Source organism: Lasiodiplodia theobromae, assembly GCF_012971845.1.
Source record: "Lasiodiplodia theobromae strain AM2As chromosome Unknown scaffold_45, whole genome shotgun sequence".
NCBI lineage: Eukaryota > Fungi > Ascomycota > Dothideomycetes > Botryosphaeriales > Botryosphaeriaceae > Lasiodiplodia > Lasiodiplodia theobromae.
This window is the reverse complement of record NW_023336525.1, coordinates 106,070-130,172: the sequence shown is the minus strand read 5'-3', so window position 1 is coordinate 130,172 and position 24,103 is coordinate 106,070. Positions and strand designations below refer to the sequence as shown.

The window sequence follows — 24,103 nt, the reverse complement described above, 5'->3', positions numbered from 1 at the left end:
ACGAACAGAATTATGACTGAGACCAGGTAAGGATATGTCCTTTACTCTAACTAGTATAAAACCTATTACGCGCCGCAGCACCGAGAAAGAGCTTAAATCTACATGAGATGCGTCTCGTCTTGGGAGGGAAAAAAAAAAGTCGTAAGTGATCATTATTAAATGCTTTCTCTCCATCCTTTGAAAACCGTGGAAAACTGCCACTTGGAAAGGAGAGGGGAAAAAAAAAGAGATCGAAGAAGGAGGCACCCAGCTTTCACCCACCGTTATTATCATCATCATCTACCTCGATCGAATATGGATCTCTCTCCCTTTATATGAAAGCAAAGTCCCGCACCTCGAACAGCAGCAGCGCGAAGGCCAGGATGGCCATGAGCAGAATGCTCCACGCCTCGTCGCAGACGGCCACAAGGAAGGCGCAGTGCGCCGGCGCGAAGTCGGCATCATCGTCATAGTCATACTCCTCCTCCACCACTTCCTCGTGGTGCTCTCCATCGTCGTGGCAAGACGCTGCCCCCTTTTCGAGCAGAAACCTGACACCTTTCGGCTTCTTCTGCTTCTTCGTCTGCTTCCACCGCCGCTGCGACGGCGCAGCAGTCCAGTACCACCGCGCGACCTCGCCGAGGAGTGTCACGACGATGATGTTCAGACAGAGCAGCTGGACGATGGAGCCGGGTGCAAAAACCGGCCGCCCTCCTACTCCGTTGCCGCCCCGGGTGTTGTTAATAGCGGCATCGAGGTAGGAAGGGTAGACGGGGCCGCGCTGGAGGAAGCGCGTCAGCGCGGAGAGGATGAAGAGGACTGGGATCACGAGGACGCGCGGGGAGATCCAGGTGACGGTGGTGGTGAAGGAGTGGGATGGGGGTGGTGACGGCTTCTGGAGTGCTGTTGTTGTCGTGGTTATTGTCGTAGTCGTAGTTGAAGTCGCCGTCGTGGAGGGGAGGGAGAGACGCTGCGGCGGCCGTGATACGGATGCGGATGCGGTGGCCAGCGGGGTGGGGGCGGGGGTGGCCTGGAGGGCGGGGGGCTGCTCGCGCCTGGGATGAGGGGGGTCCGCCGCTGGCACTGCTGTGGCTGAAAGAACGATGGCGGTGCTGATTCCCTTGGCTCCACCTTGTGATCCCGGTGGTTGCTGCGGGTCCCTGTTGGCCGGGGATGGTGGGAGCTGGGGGCGCTGTTGTTCGCAGACGTGCCTCCCTACCATGTCGTGGAGTTGCTCGTACTTTTTCTGCCAGGCGGCGCGGTCGGCCTGGGCCTCGGCGAGCAGCTTGCCGTCTAGACGTTGCTGGTGCTTGACATGGGCGAGCTCTGCCTCGAGCTGCGAGACCTTGTTCTCGGCATCCTTGAGGAGGTGTTGTCGATCCGATCCTTTTTTGGGATAAGGGATGGTCTTGAGCGTCCTGCTCAGGAAGGCGGTGCGCTTGCCCATGTCGGCTGCTGGAGGTGGCGGCGGTGGGTCGGCGGCGATGTGCGGACGACGAACATCAGTGGAAGATGTTCGAAAGACGTCTTGGAAAGGGTCGGGGGCTGTTGGTCGTTTAAATTTGATTGGAGGTGGTCAATCGGGGTTCTGGCTGGGCGGGCAGGGTCCGTGTGTCTTGTGGTTGGATCTCGGTCAGCCCAGGCGTGGCAGACGTGGCTTGATCAAACATCCGACCACGCTTCCACGTCATGTAGATCACACTTTTTCCAGGATGGAGGGATCAGAGGGCGGTGAAGCTTCTGGTAGACTAAGAGGCAAGCTGGCACGCGTGTACAAAAGGCGAAAAATGAGAAGTGATTGATGGACCATCGTACTGCTCTCCTATTACATCGCTCACGGACCCGTGGGCGTCTTCCGCGTCAACCACGTGCTTCTGGGAATCGCTATCCGAAACAACAGAAATTGAGACTCTCGAAGATGCACTGTCGTAAAAACTGTGTGGGTAGCGAACGTTGACATTTATACATTGTCGAATGGCTTCCAAACATGCCACTACTGTACTCGAGTACTGGCTTAAAACGACCCCTAGGTATATATTCTCCAAGACATGAATCAAACAAAAACACTAAGCTACTCCTCTGCTCCTCTGCCGGCCTACCCCATCCATTACCCGGCGGCCAACAACGCCCTCTCAATCTCCTCAACCCTCCTCCCATCGGGGCTCCGCATGGGCAACAGCGCGGCGGGCACGTCGACCCACTTGTCGCGCACGTAGTCGGCGAAGCCCTTGCCGAAGCAGTCGAGCCGGGGCGAGCTGCTGACGCCGCGGCCGAGGAAGCCGTAGACGACAAAGTGCACGGCCTTGATGCGGGCGAACTCGACGCGCTCGACGTGGAACTGTTCGCTGTCCCAGTCCTCGGGTCCCACGAGGTCGTCGATGAAGCGCTCGCGCGACAGCCACGCGCGCAGCCACTCCCACGCCAGCGCGAAAGTCTCGGCTGTCGGCGATGGTGACTGCGTCGAGTTGCGGGGCGTGTTGTCGCGCACGAAGAAGCCGATGTTCAGGTTGGGGCCTTTGTCGCCTGAGCGCGCCAGCACGATGTCGCCCAGCCGCAGCCGCACCGTCGGCCCCAGGCTGTGGAGCGGCGTTGGTGACGACGTGTCGTACGAGTCGCGCGGCACGAGCGAGGTGAAGGTTGGTGGAGGCGTGGTGAGTACGCTCCGCGCGAGGCTGCCGTCGCTGCTGAGCATGTTGACGGTCGAGTGCAGCGACGTTTGCGGGTACAGCGCCGCGTAGTAGGCGAGGAAGGGGAGTGGTGCGTAGGTGCGTGTATCTCGGGTGGCGTGCCAACCTGGGCGTGCATGTAAGTGGGTGGTGACGGAGATGCTGGACAAGGGGGTGACAAACCAGAGAACTGCTGCATGGCGTACTCGCCAACAACTTTGGGTATGGTGGAGATGAGGTCCGGGCGGGGCGCCTCGGCGAAGATGCGGAGGTAAGTGGTGCTCCGTAGTTGTGAGCGGGGGTTCTCTTCGGGGGTGCCGATGCTGGTGTTGCAGTCAGTCATGTGTTTATGGAGAGAGGCGGGTGGAGGCTTTACACTTGGAATTCAAGCGCGTCAAACTGATCGAGAACCCCGTGTTTTCTCAGACCATTGCGGATGACTTTTTCGTAGAGCTTGAACTTCTCGGCCGTGGCATAGCCGCAGGCATTAATGAGAATCTCGCTCTGGTATCCCCCGCGGTAGAATATGGCCAGCTTGGTCGTGGGCGGCGGAGGGGCGCCGCGGATGCCCGAGACTTTGACCCGGTTGGGGCCAATCTCTTCTATACAGACATCGTCGAGAAGTGCATTCACGTCACTGTTCAGGTAGATGTTGCCCTGCAACTCGTACAGGAACTGGCACTTCACGGTGTCGGCGGTGACGAAGCCTTTCCCGGCTTGGTGCTTGGTGATCACGCAGGTTCCATCCTCAGAAATCTCTGCGATGGGGTGCACAAGGTCATAGAGGTCGTCGAGATCATGTTCGTAAAACGCAGAGTAGTTGGCGCCCGTGACGAAGCTTGAGCACTCAATCAGGTGCCCGGCGACCAATGCGCCAGCGAGGCAGTCAAAGTCTTGATCAGTCCAGGAATGCCAGTACGCAGCAGCCCCAACAGCCCGCGAAAAGTTAGCCTTTGTTCGTGGGTGCCAGTGGCGTTAACGGGGAACTTACCGGTGATGCATCGGCTACCCGCCCGCAGATGACGATGTCGGCACCCAGACCCAGGCCCACCTTGATTTCACGGGCCCCCAAGTACGCATTGGCAGTCACGACGGGATGATCCGAGGTGTTTTCCAGGGCGAGAGCATCTCTGGGCGTGGCCACGTGGGGATTTTCCGAGTCGAGCTGGGGCAGAAGCTCTCCCCTTTCGAGTTGGTCCTTGACAACAGATGTCAAGTTGTCACCCTCCACATATGCAACCTTCAGATCATATCCCTTTCGGGTGATCTGCCTTAATCAGCACCCGGGCCACTGCGATTATGCAATGCGACCTACCAACTCTTGGGTTTTTAGGGCCAGCCCTTTGGGATTTTGTGCCCCGCCGTTGATTACGAGCTTTATTTTTCTCTCGGCCAACAGGTCAATCGTCTGCTCAATGCCGTCCCACGCCGTTGCGGCGTAGCCCGGGTGGCTGCCGCACGCCATGGCTTCGGCAATGTCGCCCAAGTTGAACTCGGCGAGATAGTCGCCGGTAATGAAATCCACGTCGCCATTCTCGGCTTGAAAGCGCATGTGGTAGCCGGGATCAACTGCAGCCGTCAATTGGTCTGTTTGCTTGTCCGGATAGGGGCACTTACCGGCGTAGCCAGAGCAATTCGCGATCCGCACCGGGCGGTCTTTCCGCCAGTCCTCCTCGTCAGACATGTCGGAGACGTGTGTTGGTTTGGAGGGAAGTGTGGGACGCGCACGTTTTATTGGACAAAATTGTGTAAACCTATGCAAAGGGGAACCTCAGGAGTGAAAAGAAACCACGCTCGGCAATCAGGATAGAGGTGCCCGACGCTATGTTGAAACGCTCAAAAGGGGCGCAAAGAGCCGGTTCACCCCACCGTGATCACCTGCAAAGGGAAGCGCGGGCCGATGCGGTGGGGACGAGCTCCTGCGAAGTTGGCCATGATTCGGCCAGAACATGCTGATCGAAAGAGTCGACGGCGGCCATTGGAGTGATCCGTTTCGAACATTTAGCACTGTGTCACGCTAGACGTCTCGAGTTCTCGCCGGGGAAGCCACTGCAGACGGGTAGAAACGAAATCAAGGGTCCTCGAAAGTCAGGGGTCGGAACGAGCCTCCGCTTTCCGCGCCCCGCAATTACCTAGTCATGGACAGCCGTTTTTTACAGGGTTCTTTTTGGCTTCCTGTCAATCAACCATCTGCCAAGCTCCACGATCATCCGGTTGCGGGCAGAATATAGGTACTGAATCATATGATTAATCATACCAAGAATAGACACTCAACCCCTTGTCGGTAGGATCCGTACCCATCGTGCCATTGGCCACCTCTTCGCTCTATGCCGGCAAAATTCTTCACGTATCGGCCGATGTTATCGTATTTCCGACCATGAGGCGCAATCTTTCTTAAACACACAGCTCCCCCACTTTCAGATCATTCGACCACGACACAATGGCTGCAACGAACGGAGCTGTTGAGAGAGACGTCGCCTCTTACTCGATTCCGGAAGAAACTGAGAAGATCTTCCATGAAGGAATTCTCAAGAACCCTTTGATTGCCAAGGTTCTGCCGCCAGATGCGGAAGAGCTGGCCGGCTATGTGAAATTTGAAGGGTCCAGGCTGCCATCCGTGCCCATCAATTGGCGGTTTGCAGAGAGCGTCTCCTCTCTCAAGGCGCTGGAAGCCACAATGGTGAACGTGCTGCTGAAGAAGAAGTACAATGTGCAGCCGCAGAAAGTCACCATCAACACGTAAGGCTTGTCTCTTACCGTTCTCAAATCCCAGTCGAAATATGTTCATACTTCTCCAATAATCAATGATTCCTTTCCGCATTTCTTTCCACCTTTTCATGCATTCTCTCCATAGCCATCAATATCCAAGCAGAATCGCACACAGCCCCAGCCACTAACCTCTCCCGCCATCCTTCCTTCCACGCACAACAGCGACCACGCCCAACTCTTCTTCATGTCCCTCATCACCAACACGCTGGGCGGCGAACCCTTCGGCGTCTCGCGCCCCACCAAATCCGCCCAGCTGCGCGACCTGGCCGACAAGTACTTCCCGACCCATTGGGACAAGCACGGTCACCTGGCAACGCACCACCGCACGGCGGCGACCAACATCTACCGCTGTGCCGACGGCCGCTTCTTCCACGTGCACGGCTCCATGGACCCGGCGCCCACGCTGCGCATGCTGGGCTTGCCGGTTGAACCAGAGGTCCAGCCCGCGAGCGCCGAGGAGGCGTGCTGGCCGGTTGCGGAGGCGGTTGCGCGGTTTGATTCGCAGACGCTGCAGCGCATGGCGAGCGATGAGGCGAGGCAGGCCGGGACCATCTGCTGGAGCGTCGACGAGTATCGCGAGAGCGAGCATGGGAGGGCGAATGCGCATGTGGGGCTGTACGAGGTCGATGCGTTTGCGAATGAGAGGCAGCGGCCAGGGTGGTGGCCGGAGTACGACAAGGGGGCGTTGAAGACGGGGCCGAGCAGGCCGTTGGCTGGGTTGAAGGTGGTGGATCTGACGCGGATGGTGGCGGCGCCGGCGACGACGAGGGGGTTGGCGGAGCTGGGGGCTAGCGTGATGAGGGTGACCAGCCCGAATGTGACGGACCATCACGGGTGTTTTGTCGATCTGAATTGGGGCAAGTGGAATACCTGCCTGGATTTCAAGAATGAGGAGGATAGGGTGAAGTGCGTGGAACTGATTAAAGAGGCGGATGTGGTCGTGACGGGGTACCGGCCGGGCGTGTTGGACAAGTACGGGTTCTCGTATGAAGGCCTGTTCGACATCTGCAAAGATAGAGACAGGGGTCTGATTGTGGTTCGAGAGAACGCGTACGGTTGGCATGGCCCGTGGAGCTACAGGAGCGGCTGGCAGCAGATCTGTGATGCGGTAAGCTTATGACCAAACACACGTCTGAAGGAGTGATTGCTGATCCTCTCGTAGAATACTGGCGTCTCTTTAGAGTTCGGGCGTGCGATGGGTAACGACGAGCCCGTCACTCCCGTCTTCCCCAACTCCGACTACTGCACTGGCATCTGTGGTATCATCGGTACGCTGGATGCCCTCATGCGAAGGGCCCAAGACGGTGGTTCTTACAAAGTCGACGTGAGTATCTCCCTTCGCCGACCAAATCTACTATCCGCCACTAATTTGCCATCAGATCGCTCTGAATTACTACTCTCAATGGCTCGTCAACAGCGTCGGAACCTACCCGAAAGCCGTATGGGAGGACGTGTGGGCACGAAACGGAAAGCAGGTCTTCCGCCACTACCACCACATGCTATACACGCTACCGCGTTATCTGGCCATGCTGCAGCAGAACAGCAGCGACGTGCTGTTCAAGCCAGAATTTTTCGAAGACCGCCCGTGCGGATACATGGGCCATGCCATTCGCGTGCCGAAGCCCATAGCTCAGTACGAGGTAGCCGAAGGTGTCCCGGAAGAGCAAAAGGTCAAGCCGGGATTCAATGTCGGCACCAGGACGAATGGCGTGGATCAGCCGAGGTGGCCGCAAGATTTGATGACGGAGATCGTGGTGTGAAGCATCTTCGGGCGTTGAGACAACGCACGGGTCAACCGAAGGGGGTGCATTGTGCTGTCCGTGCTATCCGACAGCCGTGCTTGGCTGCCTAATCGAGGTGGTGTATGGACATTTATCAGTTGGGCACAAACGTCAGGTGCTGCTGGTCGGGCGCTTTTTATATTGTGGTTCATGCCCTACTCACCGCTACTGTCGCTCAATTCACTTCTCATGATCGCGCCTGTCCCTGGTTCATTGTGAAAACGTCATGGTGCGGTGTACAGTCCTATAAGCGTAGGATACCTAGTTTATACTGGTTAGCTGTTTCCATTTAAGGATCGAGGCAATAATGGTTCTGCTAAGTCAACCTTATCTTGCACAGATAGGCTACCCGACGGGCCGATACTCCTATATATTAAAGCACAGACACGCGCACATCGGCCAAGGATGACCTTGCTTTTTTGATCCGGAAAATTAGTTTGTTGTCTTGACCCCGCTGCGGGTCCTTCGAGGTCCCTTGAGATCCCTTTTTTTTGTTTTTTTTCTTGCGCATGGCATCCCTGCAGCGAATCTTGCATGGATAGTTGAAAGTCAACGTCTAGGTATCTGTATCAGCTACAGATTTTAGGAAACCTTCAACCAAGGACCAACCCAGCAATGCCCGAGTGGGTAATTAAAGATGCAAATACGCCATTCCGGATACCAATAACAAGAGCAACCAAGACACGCGACTTTTGCGTCCAGAGCGTCGCGGACAGAAGGGGATATATCACATAGAAAGACCCAAACCCCAGATCCACTCAAAACCCCAAAAAGCAAGAAGAGAGGGAAAATCCATCAAACCCCCGTTTACCCAACCCAACCCAACCCACAAACCGTTATTCCCCACGGTATCCTTGGACCGCATCTTTTCTCTCCCATATTCCCTCCCCCCTTACTACACCATCCCACTAACCTTCCTCCTCGTCACCCCCTCCCAATCCGGCCCCGCCAACCCCTCCTCCGCCGCCTTCCCGCTCACGATCCTCTGCCTGCCGCCACCACTACCGGGTGCCGCACTCCTCCTCACGTCGCCCAAATCGCCATCGACGAGCTCGACATCGACACCGCTCCTGCTGACGACCCGCGGGCTGCTCTCGACGCGCGCGTAAGCCGGGCGTTCGGGGCTGCGGCCAATGGAGCGCCTGGTCGTGCCGTCGCCGCGGCTAGGCAGGCCGAGATGCTGCGCGAAAAGTCCGCTGCGGGGGTCATTGGAAGAGCGGTGGTTGCCACCGCCGCCGAGGATGCCCTCCTGCGCGTCGCGCAGGTCGCCGTAGTAACGGGCTTTCCGCGTCGGGCTGCGCGATGGCGAGGAGAAGTTGGAGTGGGTGCCGGCGGGCGGCTCGACGCTGTTGCGGCCGTTGTTGCTGCTGACGTTGCTGCTGCTGCCGTGGTGGTGGTGGTGATGGGTCGGGAAGTAGCCCCAGGCGTCGGTGGTGCGGGTGACGGACGAGTTGATGGTGAGGGCGCGACCGATGTTGGAGGAGCGGTCCGACGAGATGGAGCCGATTTCCGACTGGAACGAGGGCATGGGCGGGGGCATGGACGGCTTGTTCTTGGTCAGATCGTTGCCGTTCTTGCTGGTCTGGTTGATCGGCGGCTGCGGCGAGGGAGGGTTCATGCGCAGCGGTTGCGGACGCAGGTAGCCGGTGTTTTCGCCGTCTGAGAGCGGGGAGAGCGGGCCGTTGTGAGCGATAATGTCCTTGTAGATGGTGGTGGTGGTGACGGCGCCATCGTCGTCGGCTTCGAAGGAGTAGCGGCGGACCAGAGGCTGCTTGGAGTTCGGCTCGTCTTCGTCGTCCGAGGGCGAGGAGCCTTCGCCTTCGGCATGGACGAACCAGTTGTCGCTCTTCAGAGATTGACGCTTCATGGACCTGGCGGAGCGGACGGGTGACCTCTCGGGGGAAGAGGTTGGTGACATGGAATCGTAGCCACCCGGAGACATCTTCACAGGGAGGTTTTTCAGATCAAGCTTGGGCGGGCTCATGCTGCCATGTCGGCTTTCGAAAAGGCGCGATTCACGAGCCGAGCGAGGGTTGTGAGGGTTGTAAAGGATGTCCGAATTTCTGCGTGAGTCCATGAACGGCATGGTCCGAACATCGGGAATCAGAGGATCTTCGGCACCATATGAGGACTTAGTGGGGCTGGAGACAGCCGTGCTGCCCGACAACTCGCTAAAGCGCTTCTCCGGGGGTATAGTGATGCCGGATAGCGATGAAGTCTTGTGCTTGTGCCTAGTGCTTCTGCGAGAGGTCAAGTTATCCTCAAGCGGGTTCATGTCAGGCGGAAGCTTCCCAATCTTGCGGAAGACAAGGGTAAGGTAGAGGCCGATGCCAAGCGAGATCAGATGCAGTCCTCCGACAGTCACAGAAGTCAGCCAAGTGGTGAGTAGGATCTTGGAGGTAGCATCATCGGTGCTAAAGAAGGTACGCCACCGCCCTTCGGTGCCCGGCGCTTCTTGCCAGTTGCTGTTGGCAAGCATGGCAGTGAAGACATAGAAGGGAATCAGACCGGTGTCGACGATGAGGGAGAAAAAGTGGTAGCTAGCAGAGCTGGACGGAGCGCGGCTCTTAGCGGGGCGGACAAGGTGGTAAATCGCGTAGAGTTCACAAACGATGTCAACAGCAGCCTAGAGATTGTGAATAAATCTACTATGTGAGATATTTTTCCATCTGAACCTACCGGAATCCGGATGATCCAACCCTCGGTGTCCTGAGTTCCCTTGATACAAATGACGCAGATGAGGAGACCGATTGCACCAATCAATTGGAGCACCCTGAAGCCCAGCTGCACCCATCGCACCCATTTGATGGCGATCTTGACCCTCGGGTTCATTGGCTTCACATTGCTGCGGCTATTTGCCAAGACGAGGTAGCTGTCGGGGTGTTTGTTGAAATCGACCAGCGGGCCATCCTGCTTCTTGGGCGGGCTCCTCGGAGGCATGCGGCTCGCTTTGGTGACGGCCTTGGGATCGAAGCCATAGAGAGTGTCCGAGGTGGCCGAGTAGCGCTGGGGCGGGTCGTACATGTACGGCGGGCTGGGCATGGCGGGCAAAGTGAACGCGACGAAGGACGGTCAAAGAACGACGGCACACGTGGGCGCGAGGAATGCGCATCAACCGCACGCGCGACAAAATCGACGCGGCGAGAGACAAAGAGAGGCGGGTGTGGTGGAGGGGAAGCTCGGCGGAGGCCTGGGCATGGATGTGGGAAGGCTGGTGTTAAGGCTGGTTTTGGCGCGCGCGTCACCATAGCAACACGTACCTACCCTGCCAGGCGGGACAGCCGTGCCGCGTGCATCCGCCTCGTTTTGGCAGCTAGCCAGGCACCTTTTGGCGTTAGTGGTGGCACGAAAGTGACCCGACATGTGCGGAACCGGCCTAGGGTTGTCGCATTGGTCGCGCTGGACAACAGCCTCGCGCCCGCCCAAGGCGTCACCGTTCCCTGCTTCGGGCGCAATATATCTGAGAGGCCTAGCGCCGTGTCATGGTCGGGCGGTTGCTGCGGCTCTCCGCAGCTCGACGCTGGGGCTGACTCGCCGTTGATCGCGATCACGCCGATCATGACGGAGGGTGGTGGTGTTGTTGTGGGCTGCGGGTGAAGCCGAGATCGCCGGGAGCCGCGTGCGTTGGCTGATGACGCGCTGTGCCTTGGTTGCGCCCTCTGCGCGACTCCGACGCCGCCGCACTTTCTCCAAGACTCCAGGAAATGCGCCTCCCACGCCCCGCGTCCTTCGTTTGCCGCGCCTGCGCCCGCAACCTGCGCGCTCCGACTAGACCCAATGCTCAGCTTCTTCGCTCCTTTCTAGACACCAGAAATTACGCCACGACTCGCAATGGCCGGCCTTTCCGCCTCGCCGTTATCGGCTCCGGGCCTGCAGGCTTCTACTCGGCCTACCGGCTGATGTCCAAGGTGCAGGATGCGGTCGTTGATATGTACGAGCATCAGCCTGTCCCCTATGGTCTGGTCCGCTTTGGTGTCGCTCCAGACCATCCGGAGGTCAAGGTAAAATTTCCGAGCACCCGGTCCTGCCGTGACTCAATGCTGAGAATGCGCAGAACTGCCAGGACAAGTTCGAGGAAGTAGCTGCCTCGCCGCGCTTCAACTTCATCGGAAACGTTGGTGTCGGCCGCGACCTGCCGCTTTCTCATTTGACTTCCCATTACGATGCCATCCTCTTCTCGTACGGCGCCTCGAAGGACAAGGAGCTGGGAATCCCAGGCGAAAACCTGGAGGGCGTATACTCCGCCCGCGCATTTGTAGGCTGGTATAATGGGTTGCCGGAATATGCAAACCTAAATCCGCTGCTGGAGACGGCCAGGGAGGCTGTCGTCATTGGTCAAGGAAACGTTGCTCTCGATGTCGCCCGTATATTGCTCAGTAATGTGGACGAATTGCGGAAGACGGACATCGCGGAGCACGCATTGGAGAAGCTTTCTCGCAACAAGGTAGACTCCGTGCGGATCGTCGGCCGCAGAGGACCCATGCAGGTTCGTGCCAACCTATCCAGATCTACTGCCGTCCTATCACGCTGATCCCTGCCAGGCCGCCTTCACTATCAAAGAAGTCCGGGAGCTCTTCAACCTCCCCAACGTTTTCTTCAAGCCCATTCCCTCCTCCCTGTTCCCGGCTCCAGACTACAAGCTCAACCGGCAGATGAAGCGTCTCTCCAAGATCCTCCAAGAAGGCTCCCCCAACGGCGGTCCTCCCGCCGACCTCCCCAGCGGCAGCAAGCAATGGTCGCTCGACTTCCTCCTCTCGCCCTCTTCCTTCAACGCCGGCACCGCCTCCGCCTCCGCCGCCGGCGCCACCCGCATCGCCAGCGCCACCTTCCAGCACACGTCCTTCGTTGCCGACTGCGATCCCTTCGACCGCGCTGCCCGGGTCGAGTCCGCCGCTCCCGACCAATCGACCACTTTCCCGGCCGACATCGCCTTCCGCTCCGTCGGCTACAAGTCCGAGCCGCTGCCCGGTTTCGACGACGTCGGCATCCCCTTCGACTCCCGCCGTGGCATCATCCCGAACGACATGCTCGGCCGCGTCACCGCCGTCGGCCATGTCCCCGGCATGTACGTCGCCGGCTGGGTCAAGCGCGGCCCGACGGGCGTCATCGCGAGCACCATGGAGGACGCGTTCACCACGGCCGACTCGATCGTCGAGGATTTGGAGCGTGGGGCCAAGTTCTTAGAGGGCGATGGCCAGGGGTGGGAGGCGCTGAGGAAGGAGGCGATCGATGCTGGGGCCAGGCCGGTGAGTTGGGAAGAATGGAAGAAGATTGATGACGTAGAAAGGGAGAAGGGGAGAGAGGCCGGGAGGGAGAGGGTGAAGTTTGTGAGGAGGGAGGATATGCTTAAGGTGCTAGATGGGTAGAGTTGGGAGAGGTGTATATAGAAGTACAGACGTTGTAAGATAAAGAGTTTATTAGAAGACATAGATGCCAGTGTTGGCGATGTAGCAACCTCTGTATGGCTTGCTTTCTTAGCGTTAAGAAGTCTACCTCATTTTGCTTTGTTCATCTGGGTACATGCCCACAGTATTGTTTGCTCACATAAGGAAGGTATCAGTTGTTGGCTAAACTCCAAACACGCACCCTCTAAAGATCTAGGTACAGAAAACGAAAGCCAAGCCCGAGATTGCCGAAACCCCTGTATGTGGCTGATCAATCTCCATATTTTGCGGCTTACAAATCACGGGTGTTTTTTTTTACCTTAGTTTTGCGCTCTCTGTACTCTATTTCTCTCTTACCTTCCTCTGTCAACATATTCTGTATCTTACCCTCTCAAGAGGCTTGCTCACCCACAGACAATAATACACGACAACACCAAACATGGATACGGTGGCATCCTCTAATCCCTCCGACACGCGAAGCTGCAACAGCTCTGCGACAAGGTACACCAGCTCTGTCGCGAGCCCCAGCAGTTCTGCTACGAGTCCCGCACTGTTTTCTGGTGAAACAGTTCCGTTACGCCGCACGAAGAGCCTGTCAGATCTCAGAAGACGCCAGTCAGCCCCAAAGCTGCACAGGCTCCAACGAATCCCACGCCGGAGCTCATTCGATGACGCAAGCAGACTGGCGCCAGACTGGCCTGGACAGCTGCTCACAGGCTATGACGAAGATGGCATCCACTCCTGCTCCCACTGCCAGAAGATTACCATCGATCTTCGCCTCATCGACTCGATGCCGAACATCATGAAGAATGAACGAAGTTTCAAGAGGAGGCCGGCGCACCGTGTTGGCGACCTGGGCGTGACGTACGCGGAAGCGAAAAGAGCTACCGAAGAAGGGTGCCTGTTTTTTTTGAGCTTGGGTCCAGATATCGACCCGCGCACTAACACCGATGATATTGCCAAAGGTCGAAATCGGTACTCCGAACTTCCTAAAGCCTTTCTTTCCAAACCAATCACCTACTCGCTACTCAGTACTCGCTACCCTGATGACATTAGCGGCATGTCCGTCATATTGAAATTTGAAGAATGCTTCAACGATGATGACTTTTGGAGTGAAGATGGTCGAATATGGGCACTATTTTCCTTGAATGGTAGGCAGACCCATCGTTTCCTAGGCTAAGAACTTGTATTGAAAGTGCTATCAGAAAGCCTGGTCCAGTCTTCTCGCCGCAAGCAAGGGGTCCATATGCATTTCAACACAGGCCTTCAGGAGACCTCTCGCAATTGGATAGCAACCTGCAACGTGCGGCATTCTGAATGCTCAAAACACAGGCGTGACTTCATGCCGCTGCGTCTTCTCCGAGTGTCGCGCAAAGGTGTTCCCGATAAAGTTACTCTAGCATCACCTACAGAGCCTGTGCAATATGCTACGCTCAGTTATTGCTGGGGAGGTGATCAACGATTCAAAACAACATCCAAGACAATTGCGTCTGCACAAAAAGGCCTGCCTTCGGAAGTTTTACCGGAGACGATACAAGATGCGATTAGAGTCACTCGTGATCTAGGCGTGGCTTATCTCTGGGTTGACAGTCTTTGCATCGTCCAAGACGACGAAGAGGAGATGCTGGAACAGATATCACAGATGGCGAAAATTTTCGAGGGATCATACGTCACCATCGCCGCCACACAGTCGCCTCGCAGCTCCGACGGGTTCCTTTCGATGTCCAATCCTTTCGGGTTAGTCTGCAAAGTCGCCGTTACGAGCGCAGACGGTTCAAAAGACGTCAGGGCTATCGGAAAATGTTCCGCACATCCGCTTCAAAAAATGCCTCTTGTAACCAGAGCCTGGACCCTTCAAGAGACGCTTCTTTCTCCTCGCATACTCTCCTTCGAATACGGTCATCTGCACTGGTACTGCCCTCAAGAAAAATTGAACTCTTGCATGATGCGTCGATTCACAAATCCGCGTCTGGGCTTTGACACGGGCCTCACGTCGACTCAGTACATGGACAGATCTAAAATGAGTTCTCAACACCGCACATCAGCACTCATGCCTCAAAGGATCCAAAGATTTCCGTATCTAATATCTAGAAGGGCTTATGCTAACAGCACGTGGCTGAATCTTATCAGCATGTACAGCACACGCAGGCTCACATATGATGCGGATAAGCTTCTCGCAATATCTGCTGTCGCTGAGCGTTTTGCAAACTTGGGGAATTGGGGACGATACATTGCAGGAATGTGGGAGAAAGACCTCTTACAGAAGTGCACATGGGAAGTAAGATATGGTTCATCTACAAGAGTCTCGCATGTGCCATCGTGGTCCTGGGCATCGGTTTCTGCGGGAGTAGAATGGTACAGGAGCACGTGTATTTTCGAAAGTGGTACAAAACCATCGTGCTGCATTGTCTCTGCAGAGGTAAAGCTGAAATTAGAGAAAGCTCCTTTTGGTGACGTAGTCGGTGGGAGGCTCACTCTGAAGGGGCGGCTCAAAAAAGCCTGGTGCGAATGGGACGCGGGTGACGAAGTAGCCTTCCTGGCTGAACTTCTGAATGACGATCCACTCATGACAGATATGCTTGCGTGGCCATTTCCGATAGACCTGCTGAAGGAGAGGAGTGGAAGAATGGTGGTGTCTTGTCTTGAGGTTGCGCCTCTTCATGTAGGGGACTATGGTAGGGGGAAGGAATATGCTGCCATTGCGCTGGTTCTTTCTTATGACGAACGAACGGATACATATCAGCGCGTTGGATGTTATATTGAAAGTCCGCGTGTTGCGGACTTGGATACCGAAAGGAAACGGGCACTTCAGGCTTGGTGGTCAAAAGGGTGGAAGACGCAGACTGTAACCATAGTGTAACAGCTCTGTGTTCGTGTTGTGCAATCAACCCTTTCGTTACCAACTATGGTATTTTCCTTGTGCTGTTATGGTCACAACTCTATCGCTATTTTGAAAACGTCATACAAAGCCTAACAAACCCTGTATGTCGTTCTGTCCAATCCTGATTATTCAGGCGTCATTCAACTAAGCACCACCTTACCCACCTTCAACATTAACTCCCCAATCTCCCACACCACCAGCGAACGCAACCATCACAGAGCCCTACTCAAGGGAAAACAACACCTCCCTGCTTCCAATAGCGCCTCAAGCGCTCATAACAAAACATTAAATAATCAGAGAATCGAGTGACCAACTTCTCATATGCCACCAATTCACTTCCCACCCCGCGCCGCCAACTGCGCCTCCAACGCGCGTATCCTCGCCTCCAACTTCGACGTCCTGCGGTGCTGATGCTGCGACGGCGAATAGCACGCAACACCTCCTTCCTCCCCTCGTCCCCTCCTCTCCCTCGCTCCTTCCCCGTCGTCGTCGTCGTCGTAGTCGTAGTAGTCGTCCTCTCCTTCCGAATACGCAGGCGCGGGTTCCGCGTCGTGGCCGGCGGGCTTGTAGAAGAGAACTTCTTTTTCGTTGGCGGCGGCGGCGGCTGATACCCGGTGGTGTTGGTGGTGAATTAAGGAGGTGGTGCTGCTGCGTGGGTGGCCGCGTGGAACGTAGGCGGATGGTTGGGTGGAACCCGGGCGGGTGTGGTAGCAGCGTTGTTGTTGATGTTGATGTGAAGGCGAGGGTGTGTATGCTGGTGGAGGGGTGTGTGCGCGGGGTGGTGGTAGGGGGTTGGTGGTTGTGTCGGAGAGGGATTCCATGTTGGTGGTGTAATTGGGAGTGGCCTGTCCCCAGTGCGTTAAGTTGGTTAAATTGGTCGGTAACAGGGAAAAAAAGCAATTCGGCAATCTCAAGCGACGGAGAGAGACTGGTGATCGAGAGATTCTAGGCCTCAAAGGTGCAGTCGGAGGATTTATAGCAGCTTCGGCCTCGGACTTAGGAGGTGGGTTCAAGCGCGTCAGCTGCGCAGACAGTTATCGTGCCACTCGGCGAGCAATTGACAGCGATGGACGGTGTATGGTGGAAGACAAGGGCGGGTATCACGACATCTGCTGCGCGTCGGAGTCGGGGAGATGGAGATGGAGCGGGAGACAAAAGAGCAACGACACTTTTCAACGAAGCGCCAGCAATGCAAGAAAAGACAAGGCAGGCTACCGTCTCAGGCCGTCCTTCGCGGGAAAGGGTCCCCCCCCAGCATTTCTATAACGACAGGGCGAGAAGGCCTTCTGCTGCCCTACCCGAGTCCGAGTGATCTTTCGTTCGGCTACGGGTCATTCATGCATGTACATGCGCCTCGTACGACGGCAAGTCAATGTATGGAACGCACTTGCCTGCATGTCTTGGGCGGCGGGGGCGGGCGCACACAGACCGCTTGAGTGCGCCCACAATTGCCTTGTTGTTGTTGCTAATTTGGTCCCCTGTTTCGGTAACACAGACGGCTGTGGACCCCGGACTTTTGTGCGAGGGAAAGCATGGCTGTATCATGGCGCCTCGCCGTCGCACCAACACGCCTGCGCCCAGCTCGTGGTCAGGCGTTCCGGTACCTCGATTCCAGGCACACTCGAATTCCGTCTTCCGGGGCGCGGCGGCGTATTGCGGCGCGGCGTGTGTGGTGGTGCGCACGCCGCGTCGCCGGGCTCCTACCCGGCGCGGAAGCGAGCATGAACCGAGCGGACGGGAAAGAAAAGCGCTGCTGCTGCCTTGGGCCCTTCGCCGGCGGTCTAGCCCTTGTCAGCCTTGTCTTGATGTTGCCCGTTATTGCGTCTCTCCAGCCCGCAGCATCCGACGGGCACGCACAGGGGACAGGGGCAAGGGGAAAGCAAAAAGTCTCCGACCCAGCCACGAGGGCGGAACACAGCAGTTGCAGCGGGCGCGACCACGAGAATATGTCGTAGTCGGCATATACGAAGCGGCGCGTGCTGCAAACTGAAGTCAAGCCCGTCGCGCGGGCCGCCTGCCTCAGCTCCGACCCAGCTGAAGCCGGTGCTGTGAAGGAATGTCAGCTTGGATGGAAAAATGTGTGTCAAGACAATTGCATGATTCCGCGGCGGGGCGAAGAATTGTCGTGGGGGATATGGGCTGCCGTCTTGGCTTCGGGTCGACAAGCGAGCAATTGCCGGGACAACAGGGATTCCAATATATTTCAGCTGCGGCTCTCGGTGCATCTAGCAAGTGCTTAGGGAGCCATTGCCCTTAGCATACACGAGCAGCATCACGCCAGCCCAACTGACGGAAAGCCGAGCGCAAAATGTCATCTCTACATCACGCACGACGTTGGGGTTCCCCGCGCCATTGGCTCAGGGAGTATTCTTTCCTGATTTGCACTAGTGCAGATTCATTAACCTGCTCTCTCCGCTTCATCTTAGGGCTGGTCGCCACCCCATGTCGGTGGCAATCGGCAAACCATGGGCCCCTGCTGCTTCGCAGAATCGTGGCTCCAGTCCGGCCTACTTATTACTCCACTATATATTGATTTGAAATTCTTGGCACCGGCCATGAGTACTAAATCACTACCCGCTCCGCCGCTTATGCTTGCCTGAAGACGTCGATTATAGCTTTGCACTTCCCCGCAAAAATTTTACCGCCCCTGCTGAAGGATCGGTGGCGATAGATCTCAGGAGATAGCGGAACTGCGACGGGAGATGAACGGAAAATCTTAGGACTTGAATACGAGAACCATCATCACTGCATCGAATCTCCGCACCATGGTACTGTTTTCGGGCCAGGCCTTTTCGGCCCTTGCTACTTGCAATTGCCGACCTATTCGACATATGGTGTTGGTCAAGGAATTGTTGACGTCAGTGGTCACTTTGAGTATTCATTGGTTCTTTGTGGTCAGCTAAGCCTTCCCTTTCAGTGGCTCCTCGATATTTGGTAAAGCATGCTTGCTTTGTCCCTCAACAATCTTTCAGCTCCATGGACCTCACTGTTCGCCAAATCATATTATATTTCAGGTTTGCTCTGCTGCTACAAGTACATAACTTTCCAAACGCAGGCAAATCTTCCCTGAGCTCGAGCCCAAAGCCTCTCGTAGATGTAACTCTAATACTTCTTTCCACGGTTATAGTCTCAATCTATGCTACTCCCAGTTATCCGTAAGCCATTGACAATAACTTCTAGTGCCCTGTCAGGGTAATGAATCAGAAGTGTCGCTACTCCAACCCCTCGGTGTCCGGATAAGCCTGCGCACCAGCCAGGTAACGCCTCTCGTTTTCTTCCTGCCTCCGATCATCAAGATCACGGAAAGTCTCGATGTAATCTTCATCCATGACGAAGTCCATATCATCTTCATCCAGCTCCAAGCTGTTCAAGCTATCGTTGTCGCCGTCATCGCTCGCGTCGTAGTCCGAGATGTCCGAGTCTTCATCGCCTGGGAATCGGTAGATGGACGTGTACCTGTTGTTTTCTGCTTCCTCCTGCACTTGCTCCCTCGCTTCATCGAGCCCCAGACCGTCGGCGACGCGCTTCGCAACGGCGCCCTCACACAGCGGAGACGCGCGTGTAGCGGGCTGAACAAAGGACCGGCCATTCGCGTCGTCGTGCGACAAAAGCTGGAGCCTGCGGCCCTCCCTCTTCCGCTTGTAGTAGATCTCGGCGTCTCCGCTGGCGCTGTTCTTGCGGCTGCAGTACTCGCCAAAGTGACGAGCGTAAAATTTGATGTTGCGAGTGCCCAGGAGCTCACCGTTCTCCAGCAGGTGGTAGCGGAGTAAGCACAAGAAGGCGGCCAGACGTTCCGGAGTGCCATCAGATGCGACTATATCGATGAAAAGCTTCTCGACTCTGTTCAGCTGTAAGAGTGCGCCTACCCAGCTCATGCGATGGTAGCGAATCCAGGAGCGGGGATGCGGCACGTTCCAGTTCCAGGTCGAGAGGCGGACGTCCGGCGGCCAGCCACAAAGGTCCAGGCCGAAGGTTTCGAGAGCCAGGTTCTTGTTGATGAAATCGATGAGGTCGAACATGTATTCGCCATCCAACCAGCTGCCCATGGGGGCGTTGACGCCCTGAGAGTCGATCATGAGGGTGATGGCTTTGAGGTTGCGCAATGTGTGTGGCGTGCGTTCCACGAGGAAGGCGTAGCAGGCAGGCACAGAAAGTATCTCGTCACAGGGGCCTGCGTTGCCGAAGTAAAAGGTATTCTTCTTGTAGTAAATGGCGGATGCCTCTTGGTAGACCTGCCTATTGACCAGGAAAACGCTGACATTGACGCGCTCAACGTCTGTGTAGTGTGGGTCGTGATAGCTATAGTAGCCGCCAGGTGCGTGGGTGCTTCTCAGGTAAGTCGTCCTGCGTACCTGCCTCGTATGGAGTTGCCAGGCGCGCGGGTGCCCGTTCCGTTTCTCTTGCTCAGGCTTCCAGCAGTCGCCGGGGATGATGTAGACGGTGCCGCATACGACCATGTGCTCGTAAATCACATCGCGGAGCTCCCTTGGAAGGTCGAGGAGGCGGAATGGCTCCATCGGGTCGGGGTCAAAGTAGCTGGGGTCGACAACATGGATGAAACCGGGTGGCTCGGCCGACATCTTTGCTGTAGCGCTTGCAAGAATGCAGCTCAGTGCGCGGTTCGGTGTGAAGTCAGGAATGGCGGCTTGCTGATTCGGAGAGGGTCGGTTGTGGTTCGCCGAGAGTTGCAGCTGGACGAAGGGAAAACGACCCGCGGGTCTACCTTATAGTGCCCGCTCACGGTGAATGGGATGCGACCGAAAGCCCGGCGACCCACCTGAGTACAGAAATTCCCCGGCTCATTCACTCACTCACTCACTATACCACCGAGACGCTAACACCGCAACTCGATTCCTCTCCACCGATCCCGGCCTGAGTTCGCAAGCACCCACGGAATCCGTCAATGAGTTTAACCAGAGAGGTAGGGAGCATGCCACACAGACGAAGCTGTGAAGAAATTTGGAGGATGGTTAGTTCAGCGTTTTGATATAAGTGTTCACTTTCAAGCTGTATGCATGCTTTATTAATTTTGTTCCGTGCCACAACGCATGCTTCCATAGATTTCTAGACCGTGATTGAGGTTCTGCTACTTGAAACTGCTTTCGAGGAGTTCTCCTAAGGTATTCGTTCAGAGTTTGTGTGAATATACTGGCGCCTTCTGTCGAAGTTGTCATCAAGATGAATATTGTCCCACCATTTCTTACTGAAGCATTCCCAAACGCCTTGACTCGAGGAATAGGACTGCATCAACCCAAATGGACCTCCTGAAACATCACGGTTCAACCGGGAAGCTGATGGTAGGTCTTGAAGAACTCCTCATCCGTGATGAAAGTGCAGTCAAAGCTCCCAAGGTCGACATCCTTCAGACTGTCGTTGTCCCCACCGTCACTCACGTCCCAGTCCTCTGTGTCAGACATGCCTAGCTCAAGAGCCCCTTCGAGAAACAAGTTTCGAGAGAATATCGAGTATCCCAAGTCGTCGTCGTTAGCCACTATATTGACCCGCAATTCTTCTTCGAACTCCTTTGGATCCTTCCCTTCTTTGACGCATTTCTCAAGGACACCGATATGCAGTGGTGATGGACGCATCGCCGACTTTTCCTGAATCGATTTCCCGTTTTCATCATCATAGCATATGATTATGCTTATGCGATCCATTTTCCTCTTCCAACGTTCCTGCGTGAACGTCGCAATGTGGCGGCTGTAAACAAGGATATTCCGTGTTCCAAGTTCGCCGGCGTTCTTGAGAAGATGAGCCCGTAAAAAACTTACGAAAGCCACTGAGCGGCCGATACGTTCTTTGGCAAACTCCAAATCCTCGTCGTCATAGGGATATAGATCATAGGGCTCGAAGTCCTTGTAATTGATTAACAAGTACTTGACCTTTCGAAGTTCGAGAAGCACCCCAAACCACTTCTGCGGATGGTCATGTTTATCATTTGGCGGGTACCAATTCCAGGGCGTGCGGCGGGTCTCTGGACATGAGCCATAGAGTGTGAGACCAAGCTGTTCAAATGCAGGTAGGTCGGTGTTTAGGGTGTTGACGAGGGAACCTAGGACCTTTGCGTTCGGGTTTTTATCTGCCATCCAGTCCAGGTGGATGGTGAACGCGACGGATGTGATGTATTTCAGCGTAAACGACGAGCGAGCAGTCAGGAATGCCTGGCAGATGAGGATGGACTCGAACTTTCCATCGGGATTGTCGGGCTTGTCGTCGAAGTTGAAATTGCAGTCAGAATAGAAGACCTTACCGGCTTCTGAAAAGACGGCTTTGCTAACCAGTAAGATGTTGAGCGCCCGATTGCGGACGACACTGCTGTCACTGGCGGCTCGACAGCTGCGCTCAGAAGCTTCGGTATCCGGATGGAGCTCGATCCTTAAGCCACCGTTTTCGTTGTCCGGAAACACCAGTAGGTATTCATAGATGATGACCCTGATTTCTGGCGGGAGCTCGAGGAAGGGAAAGTGAGGCGAGATCTTACGGTAAGTCGGGTGGTCGGGAAGATTCCCAGAGGTTTCAGTGGCGGACTGTGCGTCGGGCCCGGCCATTCCGTCGTCTTTTGTCTGCGTTGGGTGTTGAAGTACGGAGTTTGCCTTGTGATTTAGCGCCAGGGAGATGAACTGCGCCCGCAGTCGGGTCAAAGAGTGACGAAGCTAGCGTGATGAGACCGGCCGGTTCGCTTTTGTCTGTGACAGAGGCGTGGCGTGGGGGAAAGAGCGAAGGGAGGAACGGGCAGGTGCAGTAGTCAAGAGGCCTGTGCAGATGGCGGCAGGGTGCCAAGAAAAGACGATGAGAAGGCAGGCACGACCTCGGAAGCTGCCTCACTTGCGCTGAACCTTGTTGGGGTAGTCATAACCACGGTGAGCGCAGCCAAGACAGCATACTGTGTGAGGGGGCATGCTGGATTTCAAGTAATCCGCTAGCGTATAGTAAACCTCACTTGCATATGAGTACACTCGGACATGTCAACACATAGATTGAAGCACACATTGTGGAAAGTGCCGCTGCTCATCAAACACGGAAGGGTAAAGTGCATTGTAATCCACTGTTGCTGAAGTATCTACCTTGTGGCATTCACCTTGTCTAAGTAAACTTTCTTGATGGAATACGTGTAGAGTTGGTTATCCAGTGGTGCAGGGCTTGTGATCATGTTCTGGCAAAAAAAGTCAGCCAATGTCTGTTCATCCGCTCGGCTCTGGATGCTTACCAAGCTCGTCGAAATACTCAAAGTACTCATCATCCCTAACATAATCCACTTCAAGACCACTCAGATCGATGCTTATCAAGCTATCATTGTCGCCATCATCACTGAGATCATAATCGAGCTGATTCCACACAGAATCGTCGTCGCTTTCTCCATCATCATCCTGATCTTCATCGCAGAAAATACGGTAGGTGTGGAGGTCTTGATCAGGCTTCTCGGCGATAGCGTCGCGAAGTGCCCTCTCCACAGCCGCGGGATCATGCCCTTGCTGAACGCGCTTGGCTTTGATCCCGGGAAATGATGGTGAGGGGTGCGACTTTTGTGGGAGCAAGGATTTTCCATGCTCATTGTCGTAGCACTGCACGACGAAAAGGCGTCCGGGCTCCCTGTAGTGAATATCACAAGGCTTGTTGTCAATCTTCCAGTAGGAATTGTCGTCATGTCGGTGGTACGCATGAATGTTCTTCGTTCCCAGCGCGGCTCCGTTGATGAGCATGCTCGAACGCAGGAAGGCGGCACATGCCACAAGGCGGCCGTAGTCCCCGTCATCAGAGGCGGTAAGGGTAATCTCAAGGCTTTTTAGGTTGGTCAAACGCGCGAAGGCGCCAACCCACTTGCGTGGATCCTCATTGCAATCCCGGTCCGTGCCGGACCAGTCCCAAGGTGCTGATCGCATGTCTGGAGCCCATCCATGCACATCGAGAGAAAAGCAATCCAGGCACAAATTGTCGCGCATGAAGTTGACTAACGGAACAACGACGTCACCGTCCAGCCAAGAAGCAGCCGGGCGGCGCAAACTGGGATTGTCGATTGTGAGCTTGATGAACCGCAGGCGCTGTAGAGATCGAAGCGGACGGTCCAGAAGAAACGCGTGACAAGCCTGGACTGACAAGATTTCATTGGTACGGCCGGCGAAGCGGAAAAAGAAGAGGTTCCGCTTGTAGTATACGGAAGACGATTCGTCATAAACTTGACGGCAGGTCAAGAAGATGTTCAGGTTCGGACAGTTGTGGTTTCGCCGCGATCCTCCCTTCCTCTCTTCGTAGCTTGCGTACTGCATTCCAGCGGCGAGTGTACGTTCGTAAGTCGACCGTTGATGCTCAGGCACTCGTAGATCGAACCATTGTGGGTTGCCCCAGGCCTTCTTCTCCCAGCAGTAGCCCGGCACGATGTTGATGGCCTTTCGAACCAGCATGCGCTCGTAGACAGCGTCTCTCAGCTCGCGGGGTAGGCCCAGGAGAGGAAAGCGTTGCTCAGGACCAAAATAGTCGACGCCAATGATATCAACGAAAGCCAAAGGGTCTTCGGGAGGGTCAGCCATGGCGATGGGTGCGCGATGATAGGGTTGTCCGACAGGGATTTGAAGTTCAGGTGGTTCGGGTTTGTCCAGGCTGGCGGTGGGGAGTCGGTAGATGTAGAGTTGAGGAGCGGAGCTACGA

General features: G+C 55.8%; 9 protein-coding genes across 9 annotated transcripts; 2 read left to right on the top strand and 7 right to left on the bottom strand.

The window, feature by feature from the left end:
- Positions 1–310: 310 nt before the first annotated feature.
- On the bottom strand, positions 311–1,426 carry LTHEOB_11149 (uncharacterized protein; the record flags this gene model as incomplete). Its single annotated transcript, XM_035507873.1, has 1 exon — positions 311–1,426. One exon carries the CDS (start codon positions 1,424–1,426, stop codon positions 311–313), a length of 1,116 nt encoding a protein of 371 aa, XP_035366725.1.
- Positions 1,427–2,086: 660 nt separating this feature from the next.
- LTHEOB_11148 (uncharacterized protein) lies at positions 2,087–4,329 on the bottom strand (the record flags this gene model as incomplete). The annotated part of the gene is made up of 6 exons (XM_035507872.1): positions 2,087–2,772; positions 2,829–2,968; positions 3,022–3,596; positions 3,637–3,912; positions 3,961–4,214; positions 4,263–4,329. 6 exons carry the CDS (start codon positions 4,327–4,329, stop codon positions 2,087–2,089), a joined length of 1,998 nt encoding a protein of 665 aa, XP_035366724.1.
- A 756-nt stretch (positions 4,330–5,085) lies between these two features.
- On the top strand, positions 5,086–7,174 carry LTHEOB_11147 (Acetyl-CoA:oxalate CoA-transferase; the record flags this gene model as incomplete). Its single annotated transcript, XM_035507871.1, has 4 exons — positions 5,086–5,384; positions 5,577–6,522; positions 6,577–6,738; positions 6,794–7,174. 4 exons carry the CDS (start codon positions 5,086–5,088, stop codon positions 7,172–7,174), a joined length of 1,788 nt encoding a protein of 595 aa, XP_035366723.1.
- Positions 7,175–8,090: 916 nt separating this feature from the next.
- Positions 8,091–10,237, bottom strand: LTHEOB_11146 (Cyclin; the record flags this gene model as incomplete). Its single annotated transcript, XM_035507870.1, has 2 exons — positions 8,091–9,821; positions 9,875–10,237. 2 exons carry the CDS (start codon positions 10,235–10,237, stop codon positions 8,091–8,093), a joined length of 2,094 nt encoding a protein of 697 aa, XP_035366722.1.
- Positions 10,238–10,899: 662 nt separating this feature from the next.
- On the top strand, positions 10,900–12,561 carry LTHEOB_11145 (NADPh-adrenodoxin reductase; the record flags this gene model as incomplete). The annotated part of the gene is made up of 3 exons (XM_035507869.1): positions 10,900–11,196; positions 11,250–11,681; positions 11,737–12,561. 3 exons carry the CDS (start codon positions 10,900–10,902, stop codon positions 12,559–12,561), a joined length of 1,554 nt encoding a protein of 517 aa, XP_035366721.1.
- A 3,231-nt stretch (positions 12,562–15,792) lies between these two features.
- On the bottom strand, positions 15,793–16,281 carry LTHEOB_11144 (uncharacterized protein; the record flags this gene model as incomplete). The annotated part of the gene is made up of 1 exon (XM_035507868.1): positions 15,793–16,281. The coding sequence occupies one exon, from the start codon at positions 16,279–16,281 to the stop codon at positions 15,793–15,795; it is 489 nt and encodes a 162-aa protein (XP_035366720.1).
- Positions 16,282–18,672: 2,391 nt separating this feature from the next.
- On the bottom strand, positions 18,673–20,040 carry LTHEOB_11143 (uncharacterized protein; the record flags this gene model as incomplete). The annotated part of the gene is made up of 1 exon (XM_035507867.1): positions 18,673–20,040. One exon carries the CDS (start codon positions 20,038–20,040, stop codon positions 18,673–18,675), a length of 1,368 nt encoding a protein of 455 aa, XP_035366719.1.
- A 699-nt stretch (positions 20,041–20,739) lies between these two features.
- Positions 20,740–22,008, bottom strand: LTHEOB_11142 (uncharacterized protein; the record flags this gene model as incomplete). The annotated part of the gene is made up of 1 exon (XM_035507866.1): positions 20,740–22,008. The coding sequence occupies one exon, from the start codon at positions 22,006–22,008 to the stop codon at positions 20,740–20,742; it is 1,269 nt and encodes a 422-aa protein (XP_035366718.1).
- A 573-nt stretch (positions 22,009–22,581) lies between these two features.
- Positions 22,582–23,985, bottom strand: LTHEOB_11141 (uncharacterized protein; the record flags this gene model as incomplete). Its single annotated transcript, XM_035507865.1, has 2 exons — positions 22,582–22,613; positions 22,668–23,985. The coding sequence occupies 2 exons, from the start codon at positions 23,983–23,985 to the stop codon at positions 22,582–22,584; spliced, it is 1,350 nt and encodes a 449-aa protein (XP_035366717.1).
- Positions 23,986–24,103: the final 118 nt, after the last annotated feature.